Consider the following 14,469-nt stretch of genomic DNA (forward strand, 5'->3'; position numbering starts at 1 on the left):
TTTTCTCCAAAGATAGAGTTAGCCATTAAATGGTGTAAGGGCAACAAAGCAAACCAAGATGAATTCTCAGAAGAAACAAAGGGCCGGACTGAAAGTTACTTGCCTTCGGATGGATGTTCAAATCCAGAGTCGACAATAGCTTGGAGAAGCTTCGGCTTCAAAAGGAAGTCTCTGAATCCAGAACGGTGTATCCTAACCTCTGCCACAAAGAGAAACAAAGGTATTAATTTTTTGAGTCCGTATGATCTTCGAAGTGTTGGAGGTTACTACGATCAATTCATCCTTAGCATGTTTATCGCCGTAGCTTAATGAGGTTGCTTAATATAATTACAACTAAAAGAAAATAAAAAATAGAAGAAAGCAGAAGCGACGGCCCCTAATTAAGCACGAGAAGCAACGTTGCTTCTTGGACATGTGTCGTGACTCTTTCTCTCTCTCTTGTTTATTCGCGAAGAAGGAAGAAGGAAGAAGAAGCCATGGCAGAAGTATGACCGATGACTCAGGATTGGAGCCTGTGGTGACTCGGACTTTCAGCCTCGCCTCTTTCTGCCTCGACGGGTCCAAACTCACCGAGAATCCCGACGGTGGTGATCCCGCCCGTTTCGTCCTCAGAAACCTTCGAATCCGTTTCCGGCACTACCGCAAAGCATAACAATGATTGGTTCTCTGTCTCTCTCTCTCTGCCGATTACGAAAATCGTATGCATCTGTGTCGAATCAAGCATCTGTTTTGAGAATTGATAGATAAAAGCTTTGTTGTTTTGTGATTGTATTTGGATTTTTAGAAGGAAAAAAAAACGCTGACTTTGTTTCTTTTCGTTCTCTATCTCTCTCTCTGTTGATCACGAAAACCGTATCCATCTGAGTCGAATCGAAAGGTAAAATCCTTGTTGTTTTGTGATTGTGTTGGGATTATGATTTGGTTGAAAAAAAGTGGCTGACTTTATTTATTTCTGTTCTCTATCGATCTCTCTCTGTTGCTCCCGAAAACAGGATGCATCTGAGTCGAATTGAAACAGCTGAGTCAGATCGTAAGGTAAATTATTTGTTGTTTTGTTTGTGTGGTAAGATTCATAGATGCTTCTCAATCAGTTGGGTTATGTGTATCTTCTCTTCTCAACCTAAGATTAGAGAATCAGATACCAAAAGCTTGATATAGAATTTTAGAATCAGGTACCAAAAGCTTGTCTGCTTTGTTATGAATTACTCTGTGTTTTTTTCCTGTCTACTTTGAACTTTGTTTGTTGTTGTTGGTTGTGTTATGTCTGTACTTTTGATGATATAAATGTGTTCTTGTTCTCATGTTGTTCTTGTTCTCATGTTGTTCTTCTTGTCGTTATTATTGTCAGGTAAATAATTAGTGAAAGAGTGGAGCTCTCAGGTGGTGATCACTAGCATTACTATAGGAAGCCTTCTATTGCTTATTGGAAGCCATCAGAAAGAAAAGGTACGTTATTGGAACAACATCAAGAATGGCTTTTCTAGTGAACTGATCTTAGTGATGGTCGGTTGTGGCTTTAAGCTTCTTGTTCTGTTTTATGTAGTTTTTGTTATGGAAAAACGTATCACGGTTTTAATGTAGTTTAAATGTTCTTGGTTATTGTCAAATGTTCCTGGTCTTGATCTTCTTCTATTTTCTCATTGTTTCAAATTTTCTTGTTGTTCTTGTTGATCTTGTTTATCTTCAATAAAATTATGTTTATTTTTTTAAGCACCCCTTAATTAAGCAACTACCAATAAACCCCTTTAGTTAAGTATCTCTCAACAAAGTTGCTTGTCTTAATTTTAATAGTTAAAAATTAATGATGACCCACTTAAGCAACACTTAAGGTTGCTACCAATAAACATGCTGTAGGTTTGGGTTTCTGAATGGGGTTCATTTAGGCAAAAAAAAAAAAAAAAATCAATTGAAGCCCATACGTAGAAGCCTATCTGACGTGTCAAAACAAAACGTTTCTGATTGGAGGATTTTTGTGTCCTACGTGGACAGTCTCACAAGGCTGCATATTCCCCTTTTATTACTTGTTTGATTTGAAGACTACATTTCTTGAAACAGAATATGAGATATCTTAAGAGATTAAGCATGTCCAAAACAGTGTATATGAAGTAATTATGAATTGTGGAGTAAGTAACTATGAATCTTTTTATTTTGTGTTTCATATAATGCTTTTGTAAAATAAAATAAATATATGGATCAAGTAATTATGAAATAGTGTATTTTTCAAAAAAAAAATTATGAAATAGTGTACAAAAAAGAAGTAATTATGAATCTCTTTTTTTTTTGTAAAAATTATTTATGTTTGATTACGATTAGTTTTATTTTTATGTAAGACAATTTGAAGATTGCGCTTCTTGAAATAGAATATGAGATATATTGAGACATTAAACAGGTCCAAAACAATTTAGATGAAGTAATGAGAGTGAAGACTTCTTTTTTTTGGAATGCAGAGTGAAGACAAAATATTGTTGATCTGTTAACATCTCTTCTTGTTTTGCATTTGAATTATGATTTGGCTTTTAGTTTTATGAATAGAATCAATGGTATGCTTTATAAATTTTTATACAAAACTAAAGTTAAATTTCAGTCGGCTTATCGGGACAACAGAGCTTAATATGCTATCTAGGATGTCTAAGAGTCATATGCATGTTGGTGTTTTCTTGTCATGAAAGTGTTTTGTCATATTATTTATGATTAATAACTGTGTTACACATATGATTTATTTTCAATATCTTGTCAAATTTTTTAATTTGCGAATTAATGGAGACTCGCAATTCAAATTAAGATTGATCCACATTTGCCTCTCAGAAAAGAGCAGTTTATTCTAAAAATAATGTCATGAGTAGTTTGTTCTAAAATAGTGTACCTGAGCAAGCGGATAAAGGAAAAAATGTAATAGGCCCAAGAAGAATAGTAAGTGAAGCCTTTACGATATGATCAAACCCATTAAACCTTATCACGACTCTCCATGAACATTCCCACATCGCTCATACGAAGAGAAGAAGCTGTGTTTATATGGCGATGGAGCTACGAAGACGATTGTCCCTTCGGGGACATCCGATAAAATTGGAACGATACAGAGAAGATTAGCATGGCCCCTGCGCAAGGATGACACGCACAAATCGAGAAATGGTCCAAATTTTTTTTTTGACCTTTTTTTTTTCTAAATCGTTTTCTTCTTCTGGGTTTCGTTTTACAGTTCCTGCGTTCTGTTCTTCCGGTTTTCGATTTTATGTTTTTTTCAGTGTTAATTAAAACTTTTGTCCGAGTTCTCGTTTACTTTACAATAGGCTAATTCAACAAATCAGATCTGTTTGATATTTCTCTCTATTTGCCTATTACAGTTCAAAAAAAAGTTCTTTCAACTTACGAGAGCCAACGCGTTTTGTTAAACCAGTAATCCGGTACGGAATGTACTAAACGAGATTCCGGTTAGGGTAAACCAACGGAACTGATCTTGAAACCTTCTAGCTACCTTAGAGGGGCTGACTGGATAAGTAATGCCGTAAATGCCTAAAAGTGTAAATCATGATATGAAGGAAAACTTCAATTTGAATATAGACTCTTTGTCCATGACATTATTATCATTGTCAAAGAATCGGAAAAGATTTGTTTATATCGAAGAAGGTAACGATTTTTTGGTGGTTTAATCTCTTTACCACCTGTGGAACATTACAAATGCTAAACCAGAATCACACCAGTGGTACACTGGCCTGAAAAATCATTTCATTGGAAACGTTAGTCATATATGAATTAATAAGCATGGCCGGTCCAAAACGATTTTTTGGTGGTTTAATCTCTTTACCACCTGTGGAACATAACAAGACTAACGTTACAACAATATTAAGTAAAATATTATTTTTCAAAACGTGAGATTTTGTATTAGTAATTGATTTTAGTCAATTACGATTGATTATGGTGAACATGTTGATGATAATATTAACAAATATTTCTATATAACTAATTTTATAAATATCTTTAATAACTATTAATGCAATTGAATTAGTTAAAAATATTATATATATAAGGTTGTTAGGAAAAAATGTAGAAAAGTATTTTAAAAATGTAAAATTATGTTGCATAGCTTATGAGTTGCGAGAATTTTAATTTTGAGTGATTTTATAAAACAATAAGAGTTTGAGTGTTTGGTTTAATAGGAGGTAATCCAATATTAAAATTTCCTGAGAAATAGAACATACATATATATATATAGTGGTGGAGCTAACATGTCATCATGTGGGTCATATGACCCATGTGAATTTTAGCAAAAAAAAATTTTACATGTATTTCTAATAGAAAAATCTGATGAATGTAACTCATTGACCCTTGTAAAATTCTTGTGTTATCAATCTGACCCTTGTGACAGAATTTTCTCCCTCCGCTACTGTATATATATTAGTATATCTAGTCGTCATGAAAATGATCATCAAACACCTCGTCTTTCAAAAAGTACGAAATAAATTAGATATGTTTTTGTTCCATAATCATAATAACATTATTTTCTGTACTTTCAAATTGATTTATCTCGATAGTCGATTATGGGTCGTACGTACATAATGAATTTTTAGGAAGAGTAGAGTGTACAATAAATCGGTTTTAAGAAACTAAGCAATTGTTTTTGTATGGTTTTCTAACATTTAGTTCAGACTAAAGCTTGGTGACCATGTTAAAGCAAAAAAATTATAGTGAATTTTCTATTCCTCAAAATTTATACTAGTTAGATTGAATCTTTTGTGAAATTGGTTATAGGTAGGTCCTATTTTTTCTCCTAAATTTTTTATTGAAGAATGAATTGATGAAAAAAAATTTCTTCTGCAATTTTGACGAAGAACAAAATGAACAAAAATTCATATTTTTATTTTTTTTATTTTTTCAAATGAAATTTTATTTTCATTTTGTTTATTTTTTATATTTTTTTAATGGTCACCAATCGAAGCTTAAATCAATTGTAGACACACGTTTTATGTTTTCTTTTCCAATAAGAAAACTGAATAAATAAAAATAAATTACCTTTTATAAAAAAAATCCCAAAAATTACCTTTTATAGTTATTTTATGTTTAAGACATCTTACCAATAGTCAATTATTCTGATCTTAATAACTTGCTAGCACATCCTTCTTTTTCTCCGCTTGGCACACTTTGCTTAATTTGTGCAAGTACCAACAAAAATACAAAAAGCAATTAATTGAAATAATATTTAACTGAGAAATAATCTAAGATAACAAAAAGATTTTTATCACAAAATAGATCATAAAGATAAAATGACTATAATATAGTTCACTAAGAATTAGAAGATATTTATACTCATATGATTAACTAATATAATTAAGTAACTATTTAAGGTTTAGACTTGAGAAAGATATCTAAGAGGGGTTTATGATTTGAAATTTAAGATGTGGGATATAAAATATATAATATAAAATAATAATTTTAAAATATTTTCAATAAATAATTCTCGGATTTCCAAATAAATTTTCAAAGAAAAATAGAAAAAAAATTCGAATATTGAATAGTTTTGTTATTATTTATATATTAATTTATACACCTATATAAGAAATGTAGAATTGTGATTTATCTTTTAATGAAACCTTTTTAAGAGTATGATATACGGTTGTGGAAAGGAGTGGGAGAGTCTTTCAAACATGTTTTTAATACTACTATTTAGACTTGGGATTTAACGAGACTGCAAAATCCAAAGGTTGATTTTTTTTGCTAACTAAATTCAAAGGTTAGTGAGTAGGAAGTAGGAAGTGCAGAAACCAAGTGCTCGTAGCTTGGTGATAAAGGAGGTACAGCTGTACTGCCCGCCATCCGGGTTCGAGCTTTGGCCACAACGGATTTAACATCCCTTCCGTTGGGACGCTGGACCCCCTTTGGAAGATAGTTGGGAATGTAGCTGCCTAGATACCAGAATTAAAAAAAAAAAAAAAAGTAGGAAGTGCAGCATTCTTTGCTATGTTATAGAGTTAAAGTTTCAATTTTACGTTTTATCTTCTTAAACAAAATCGCACATGTTATAAAAAGTTTTTGATATGAATAATGTTACATTTTTTCAAAAGAAAGTTTAATTTAATTATTCTTCTCATGGTATGTTGTGTTAGTCAAAAAGAAATATTTTTTTAACTCTTTAAGAGATTCGCCCTATTTATTAATAATGATGACTTACTTATCATCATCATCTTCTGTCTCTCTCTCTATCTCCCATTTCTCTAATATCTTTGCGAGTCTCTCTTCCCTCACATAGACAAACCAACCACTTATTAACACTCATCGCATAACATCGCAGCTTATTTGACAATGTCGTTGAACCGATTTCTCTTCCCTTGCTTCATCCTCATCTCTCTCTTCCTTTCCGACTTCGCTTCTTCTCAAAGTACATTACCAAAAGACGAAGGTATCATCACATATAAAATCAGTTTATACGGTAGTTACGTTATATGTTTTGTTTCAGTGTACAATTTGGTACTTAGCTGTGATTTGGACTTTTTCGCAGTGGATATTTTAAGAGCCATAGCGACGACGTTGAAGAAGAGTAACTGGAATTTCAGTGTCGATCCATGCGACGTTACCTCATCTGATGGTGGTTGGAGAAATCTTAACGCCAGCAAGGGATGTGCAGACGCAGTTACTTGTAAATGCACCTCGACTGGTTGCCACGTCACCAGCGTGTTCGTTTCTCCCCTTCTTCTTTTTATAAATTTTATATTTCCATCATTACATTAATTTTATTAACCGTGGAGAAATTTAAATATTATTGATAATTAAAAAAAAATAGACTTGTTCGAAGTAGTAGTTACCATCAAAGTAATTAATTAATAATTTAAAATAGATTTATTTGATTTAAAATTTATCAGTTTAACTACAAAATTATTGCTCGTCTCTTTTTTCTCTCTCTTTATAATAAAATACTAGATTTTGATCCGCGCAGAAATTGAATTGAGGAAATTATAAGCTGTAGGTTGCGTATTTCGATTTTGCATGGTGAAACAATCAAATTGATATGATTGATAAGTAACTTGTACTTTGATAATTTTATACAAAGCAAAAAAATTTCTAGTGTTTTTGTACATGCAATATATTCACTTTTATAAGACATATTTACTTTATTTTTAATATATAACGTTTTGGAGAATTTTTTTTCACTTCAAATTTGATGACATTTTCAATTTTCAAAGCAATTTTTTTTCTTTTTATATAACATTTTATATTCTCTAGTTAACATTTTCCTGATTGGGTTATAATTAGATGAATAGTTAATGATGTTTTTGGTTAGATAAAATAGAAAACTATTTTCCCCTTATTTTCCCCTTATTTTTCCTTAGTTTTTCTTTATTTTTCTTTATTTTTTCCTTAATTTGTGATAAAATAAAAAGCATTAATTCTTTAAAATGTGTGTTTTTCAAATTGAATTGAGGAAATTATAAGCTATGTCGATGGCGTATTTCGGTTTTGTATTGTGAAATAATCAATTAATATGATTGATAAGTAACATGTTGCTTCGATCCAATGCTATTGGGCTGTAAACATAATAAACCTTTTTTGAAAAAGCTGATACTTGCTTCTTTTTCCCGCTTATAAATCTTGTTGAAACAGAGTTCTACAGGCACAAAGCCTCCAAGGATCTCTTCCTAAAGAGTTCGCTGGACTTCCTTTTCTGCAAGAGATGTAAGAACCTGAATAGCAGCAAAATCATTACCACTCAAAACGTTATACCACAACCAGTATCTTTTATTAACTAACTTAACTGTCACGTTCTCCTTCTTTTTTTTGCAGTGATCTGTCTAGAAACTATCTCAACGGTTCCATTCCTCCCGAATGGGGAACCTTGCCACTTGTAAACATGTACGTATCTATTTTCATCTAGACTTTACATGTGTGTATGAATGTATAGATTGATTTGAGTAACTTTGTTGGATGATGAAATGCAGCTCACTGCTTGCAAACCGGATAACCGGTCCAATACCAAAAGAGATTGGAAATATAACAACCCTTGCGAACCTGTAAGTACACTTCTTTGATCTTTTATGCCTTCAACATTGTTCAGACAATATATACTTGGAAGTAATAATATATGATTCGTTTTCTTTTTTCTTTGTTTTCTTGAACATTTGGTTTTCTAGTACCTTGGAATCTAATCAGATCTCAGGGAACTTACCTCCAGAGCTCGGTAACCTAAAGAACATTGAAAGAATGTAAGAATCTTTGTCCAAGTTCTCTAAAATAGGTTCATTTACTAATGATGAGACTCTGTTTTCTCTTTGTAGCCTTCTTGGCACGAACTACTTGACTGGAGCCATCCCAAGTACATTTTCCAAACTTACTACGTTGACTGATTTGTAAGTACTCCTCTCTGCTTTCCTTAGTTCTTAGACAATGTTGTTTTGCTGATGATTCTGACACTTTTTATTACTTTGTTTTCTTGCTTTGTAGCCGTATAAGTGACAATCAGTTTACCGGAGCCATACCAGATTTCATCCAGAACTGGACAAAACTTGGAAAACTGTAAGCAAGCAATCAGCATCTTTGGTTTTGCGCATTGGTATTGGTTACTTATTAAGCTGTGGAATGTTAATATTGTTGCATGCTGTTATAGGGCTATTCAAGCAAGTGGTTTAGTTGGACCGATTCCTAGTGCCATTGGTACTCTTGTGAATTTAACAGACTTGTAAGTACATTAAACTTTGCATGTGGGATTCATTGTTACTGTCAATGATATTTACTGTTTCGCTTTTTTCATATTTGAAACTTTTGTAGGAGAATCAGTGACTTGAACGGACCTAGTTCTCCATTTCCACCACTACAAAACATGACATCCATGAAGACATTGTGTGACTTTGATCTCTAGTAACAGTTTCTTCACACCTTCTTTGAGATTAACTTACATTTCCATTCGTTCTTTTGTTTGCAGGATTATTAGGAACTCCAATCTTACAGGAGAATTACCTGCTTATCTTGCATCACTCAAAACGTTAAAGCTCTTGTTAGTAAACTCTTTTCTTCTTCTGCAAGCGTATAATCTTTAAAAAAAAAACTAACTCAACCTGACATTGTGAGACTCATTGTGCAGGGATCTTAGCTTTAACAACCTAAGTGGACCAATCCCAGCAGCATATAAGGATATTCGGAATGTAGATAACATGTATGATGTTCTGCTGTTATTCTTTCTCCCTTGGTTCTTCACGGTTTGTTGAAAGCTTTTTGAAAAGTTTTAAGTTTTGTTTTCTGATCTTTGCAGATATTTTACAAATAACATGTTAAGTGGGCAAGTACCAAAATTGATGGTAGACAATGGAGACAAGATGTGAGGTTTTTCTTCAAATGATATAATGTTTACAACATAATCCTGATAATATTTTGTTTGGTTGTCATATATTGCAGTGATCTCACTTACAATAACTTCTCCAAAGATGCAACAACCTCACAATGTTACACGGAAAAAGCGTATGAAGAACAATAAAAAAAAAACTCAAGCTTCTTGTGCCTTCAAATTCACTATAAAAATCTTACATTTTCTTGGCTCTTTTTATACACAGGAACTTGTTTTCAAGCACAAGCCCTTTAGTGGCAAAAAACTAGTAAGTTCCTTTTCTTCTTCTCATAACTTATAAAAGCTTTGATTCTAACACCAAAATTTTGTTATGTTTCGATACAGCTCATCAGATGTTTATTGTCTGCGTAACATATGTCCTAAGAGTAAGTCTTTGAATCTATATAATTACATAAACCATATCACTAAACATCTGATTTATCTTTTGTTTATGTTGTCAGCTTACTATGGCCTTCATATAAACTGTGGTGGTGATGAACTAACAATCAACGGGACCACGTATGAAGCGGATAATTCAGGTAGCATCTACTATGACAGTAGAAAAGGTTGGGTTTCTAGCAACACCGGGAACTTCATGGATGATGAACGGCGTCACCAAGGAGTAACCACGTGGAAAAATACAACAGAGCTTAAGATAGCAGAGCCTAGGCTTTATACACATGCCCGTCTCTCCGCCATTTCCCTCACTTACTATGCATTTTGTCTTGGAAATGGAAGCTATACAGTTAAACTTCATTTCGCTGAAATTATGTTTAGTGACAATGAAACCTATACCAGTTTGGGGAGACGATTCTTCGACATATACGTTCAGGTAATGTTTTTTTTTCAACACTGGTTTATTATAATGTTACAATGATGAGAAATGTTAGTCTATAATATTTTAATGCTTATAGATATTGGGTGTGTATGTGTGGTAATTGTGCAGGGTAAACTTGAGGTTAAGGATTTTGATATTATGAGTGAGGCAAAAGGTGCTGGAAGAGCTGTGGTTAAGAGTTTTGGGGTCATGGTTACAAATGGGACGTTGGAGATAAGATTGTTTTGGGCTGGTAAAGGAACTCAAGCTATTCCTAAAAGAGGTTCATATGGCGCTCTCATATCAGCTGTAGCAGTAGAGCCAAGTATGCTTTACTAAACCCAAAGCTAACCTTTTTGTCGTCGTTGTTGTCTCTTCTTGACTTTATCGTCCATGATATTACTATAGATTTCACTGTTGGTAGAAACTGGGCCGGGGTTGGTGGTGCAGTCGCTTCGGCGGTGTTTCTTGGGCTTTTAATCGTTGGTATTTTACGGTGGAAAGGTTGCTTGAGACGCAAGAGTCAGATGGAGAAAGGTATTTATAACAGACTTATACCTTTAAAAAAAATCCTTTTTGAGTTGAAAGTCTATGCATCTTCCAAAAATCTAACGGTGTTTCTTCTTTCTTTTTTTTGACTAATTGGTGTTTTTTCTTTCAACTTTAGATTTCAAGAACTTGGATTTCCAGATTAGTTCCTTCTCCTTGAAGAAAATCAAAGTTGCTACAGACAACTTTGATCCAGCAAACAAGATAGGAGAAGGTGGCTTTGGTCCTGTGCACAAGGTTAGTAGCATCATAATGTTACTGACATTGTTTGTTATGAGATAAGAAGAAAAGATGAACTAAAGGTTTGTCCATTGTTCTGAATACAGGGAAAGTTACCTGATGGAACCGTGATCGCGGTGAAGCAGCTATCGTCTAAATCAAACCAAGGGAACAGAGAGTTCTTGAACGAGATTGCTATGATCTCAGCACTACACCATCCACATTTGGTTAAACTATATGGATGCTGCGTGGAAGGTGACCAGCTCTTGCTAGTCTACGAGTACCTAGTAAACAATAGTCTCGCAAGAGCACTTTTTGGTCCTCCAGAGACTCAGATACGACTAGACTGGCCGATAAGGCAGAAGATTTGCGTTGGTATAGCTAGAGGATTAGCTTTTCTCCATGAGGAATCAAGACTCAAGATTGTGCACAGAGACATCAAAGCCACTAATGTCTTGCTGGACAAGGAACTAAACCCGAAGATTTCGGATTTCGGTCTTGCTAAGCTTGATGAAGACGAAAACACACACATGAGCACACGAGTCGCAGGAACATAGTGAGCCACTCAACCAATCAATCACAAAGAAGAAGTTTCAGCTTTGTTTAGATTTCTTGTAACCGAAGCAATCTTTTGTTGTGCAGCGGATACATGGCTCCAGAGTATGCAATGAGAGGTCATTTGACAGATAAAGCGGACGTCTACAGCTTTGGCATCGTGGCTATAGAGATCGTTCATGGAAGAAGCAACTCGAGCGCACGTACCAAAGATAAGATCTTCTACCTTATTGACTGGGTAAGTTATCTTCTTTGCCTGTAGAACCTTAAACCCTAACCCTAAATCAAGAGCTTGAATCCTGATTTATTCCACAGGTACACGTTCTAAGGAAGGAAAACAAGCTGATGGAACTAGTAGACCCGAGGCTTGGAACAGATTACAACAGAGAAGAAGCAATGAAGATGATCCAGATTGGTATCCTCTGCACCAGTCTAGTTCCGTCGGACAGACCGTCTATGTCGACGGTGGTGAGCATGCTCGAAGGACACTCCACGGTGGATGTTGAGGAGCTTCTTGAAACTTCGTTCAGTAGGGGAAACCAGAAAGACGAAGAGAGCGTGAGGGCGATGAAGAAGCATTTCGCGATGATGGGTGGACATGAGAGGACGAATGCGACGGAGCATACTTCCACCACCGACGGACCATCCACGTCGTCTTCTACGTCCACGGCCAACGCCGGTGATCTATACCCTGTTAAGCTTGATTCTGCTTATTGGAACTCAAGAGGTTGAACATGTTTCTTCGTAAACAAGACAAAAATTAATTATGGAGCAAGTAATTATGACTCTCTTTAAAGTTCGTTTTTAATGTTTGAATTATAATTATTTTTATTATTTTTATGTAAGACGATTTGAAGGTTACGTTTGAAACAGAATATGAATATATTAAGAGATTAAGCTGGTCCAAAACAATTTAGATGAAGTAATGCGAGTGAAGACAAAATATTGTTGTTCTGTTAACATCTTTGCTTATTAACATTTGAAGTATGGTTTGGCTTTTAGTTCTCGAAATAGAATCAATGGTGTGGTTTATAAAAAAAATACAGAAATTTCAGTTAAACTAGATTCTGACCCGCCTTTCAGAGGGCGGGTATATTTTTTGTTGAAAAAATTAATTTTATGTCATGAATATTTTTATCCTTGATAAATTATATTTTGTTAAGAATTTTATGAAATTTATCTAAAATTATTGTATGAATTATTTTTGTTATTTTAAATATGACCAAAATTTTGAAGACTCCAAATAATTCTGACCCGTATTATGATTTTTGTTTATTAACATGCTGTTAAACTTGTGAATTATTTCACAGTGATTTTATTTTTAGTATTTTAATTTAAATAAAAAGTTTAATATTTTTAAACTATTTTTTTTGTCCTAGACCCGTTATGTATTGATAAAATCTGTTTTTGTGTATTTTAAAAAGTTTATATGATTTTTTTATTTTAAATAAAACTATTTTTTTAAATATTTGAGAACATTCGGGTCTTCAGAATCTAGATTCTGACCCGCCCTTTCAAAATGACATGTATATTTTTTTGTTTAACTTTTTTCTAGATATTTAATTGTAATACTTGTGTTTTTTTCTTAATCATATTTTTTTGTAGTCATATATGTCTATGGGTCCGCATTCTTCGGTTCCTGAAAATTTAGATCCATATAGATATCTATAGTTTTTCAGGTCTACTCGGCCCGGATCTTGTCGAACTCTTGTCGGTTCAGGTATATAATTCTAATATCCGTAAAACACTCGTAATTTTAGTTTTATTTTGGATTCGGGTTGATTTGGGTATATAGGACCCGAAAAAGACCTGACATATCCAAACTGAATTTGAAAACTCGAAAAGTACTTGCAAATCCTAAAAATACCTGGAGAAAATATATCTGAAACTTACCCAAAATCAGATCCGAAAACCCGAAAGGTATCTCAAATTTTATCCGAACACCCAAATTATATTTTTTGGAGATCTAAAATTTACCCGAAACCTGAAATTATACCTAAAAACCTGAACCCGAAACTTAAAAAAAATATCTGAAATATCCAAAATACACACAATCATCCAAATTTACCTAATATATAATAATTTTTGAGTATTTCGAATACCCGATTGGGTCTCTTGTAGGACGTAGATCCAAACCGAGACTCGTGGGTCCCCATAAAAAAGATCCAATAAATATTTTAGCATAGACTCGGATCTGAACCTGTATTTTCGGATCCGTTCTAGTTTAGTTTTTCGGGTCCGGTAAAATGTTAGACCTATATTAGATCTTGATCTGTGCTTGAAGCGCATATATAGTGTTGTTTTGTATTTTTTTCTGTAAATATGTCTGAAATTAATTATTACTATTTTATTATTAAATTTCTAATCATAAATTTATGAATACAAATTGAAGATTTATTTTAAAATTTAAATATACTAATTTTTAGTTTGTTAAAAATATTGCAATACAAACTATAAATAATATACATATATATATACATACAATTATGCTAAATTATAACACATACCATAAAACCATAATTTTATATAAGAATTGTAATAGCATATTTTTAGTAAAATAGTCTAAACTGGCCTAACTATATAATCCTAATAACCGTTAGTTACTTTATAAAGTTAAAGTTACATATGTATGCAGTTAGTTACATACGTATGCAGTTATCGGCAGGATTGGTTCCTGATTAATGTGGGGAAGAAGAGGTGGTTACGTTGATATATAAAATGTAAAACTAGAGAAATGATTAAAGGTAAGCATCATGGATTTAAATAGATGGACATAACTTCATATCAATTGGTCATGCTGAAGAATTAATAGAATATATTTCAGTCGGCTTATTGGGATACCAGAGCTAATATGACATCTTTTATATTTAGAGTCATATACATGTTGCTTTGTTTGTTTTTTCTTGTGATGAACATAGTTTGTCATATTATTTATGATTTCATGACTGTGTAATTATATATAGAAACAATTATATCTACATATATTTATGATATAATTTGATTACTTTTTTGTTTTAAGTTTTTT

At 33.1% G+C, this 14,469-nt stretch overlaps 1 protein-coding gene, 1 long non-coding RNA gene and 1 other non-coding gene across 3 annotated transcripts; all 3 read left to right on the forward strand.

The window, feature by feature from the left end:
• The first annotated feature begins 704 nt into the window (after positions 1–704).
• On the forward strand, positions 705–1,710 carry LOC130512900 (uncharacterized). Its single transcript, XR_008946532.1, has 3 exons — positions 705–877; positions 993–1,035; positions 1,349–1,710. It is a non-coding gene; the product is annotated as an uncharacterized LOC130512900 (long non-coding RNA).
• Positions 1,711–3,038: 1,328 nt separating this feature from the next.
• On the forward strand, positions 3,039–3,141 carry LOC130495407 (U6 spliceosomal RNA). Its single transcript, XR_008934677.1, has one exon. It is a non-coding gene; the product is annotated as a U6 spliceosomal RNA (small nuclear RNA).
• Positions 3,142–6,233: 3,092 nt separating this feature from the next.
• LOC108856734 (probable leucine-rich repeat receptor-like serine/threonine-protein kinase At3g14840) lies at positions 6,234–12,295 on the forward strand. Its single transcript, XM_018630604.2, has 23 exons — positions 6,234–6,391; positions 6,491–6,665; positions 7,591–7,662; positions 7,771–7,839; positions 7,926–7,997; positions 8,118–8,189; positions 8,262–8,333; positions 8,428–8,499; positions 8,591–8,662; positions 8,752–8,823; positions 8,906–8,977; positions 9,065–9,136; positions 9,233–9,298; positions 9,376–9,438; positions 9,531–9,572; positions 9,650–9,690; positions 9,766–10,136; positions 10,251–10,446; positions 10,530–10,658; positions 10,789–10,907; positions 10,997–11,445; positions 11,532–11,682; positions 11,760–12,295. The coding sequence occupies exons 1-23, from the start codon at positions 6,295–6,297 to the stop codon at positions 12,174–12,176; spliced, it is 3,033 nt and encodes a 1,010-aa protein (XP_018486106.1). The 5' UTR covers positions 6,234–6,294; the 3' UTR covers positions 12,177–12,295.
• Positions 12,296–14,469: the final 2,174 nt, after the last annotated feature.

The sequence above is a fragment of the Raphanus sativus genome, chromosome 5 (assembly GCF_000801105.2).
Source record: "Raphanus sativus cultivar WK10039 chromosome 5, ASM80110v3, whole genome shotgun sequence".
NCBI lineage: Eukaryota > Viridiplantae > Streptophyta > Magnoliopsida > Brassicales > Brassicaceae > Raphanus > Raphanus sativus.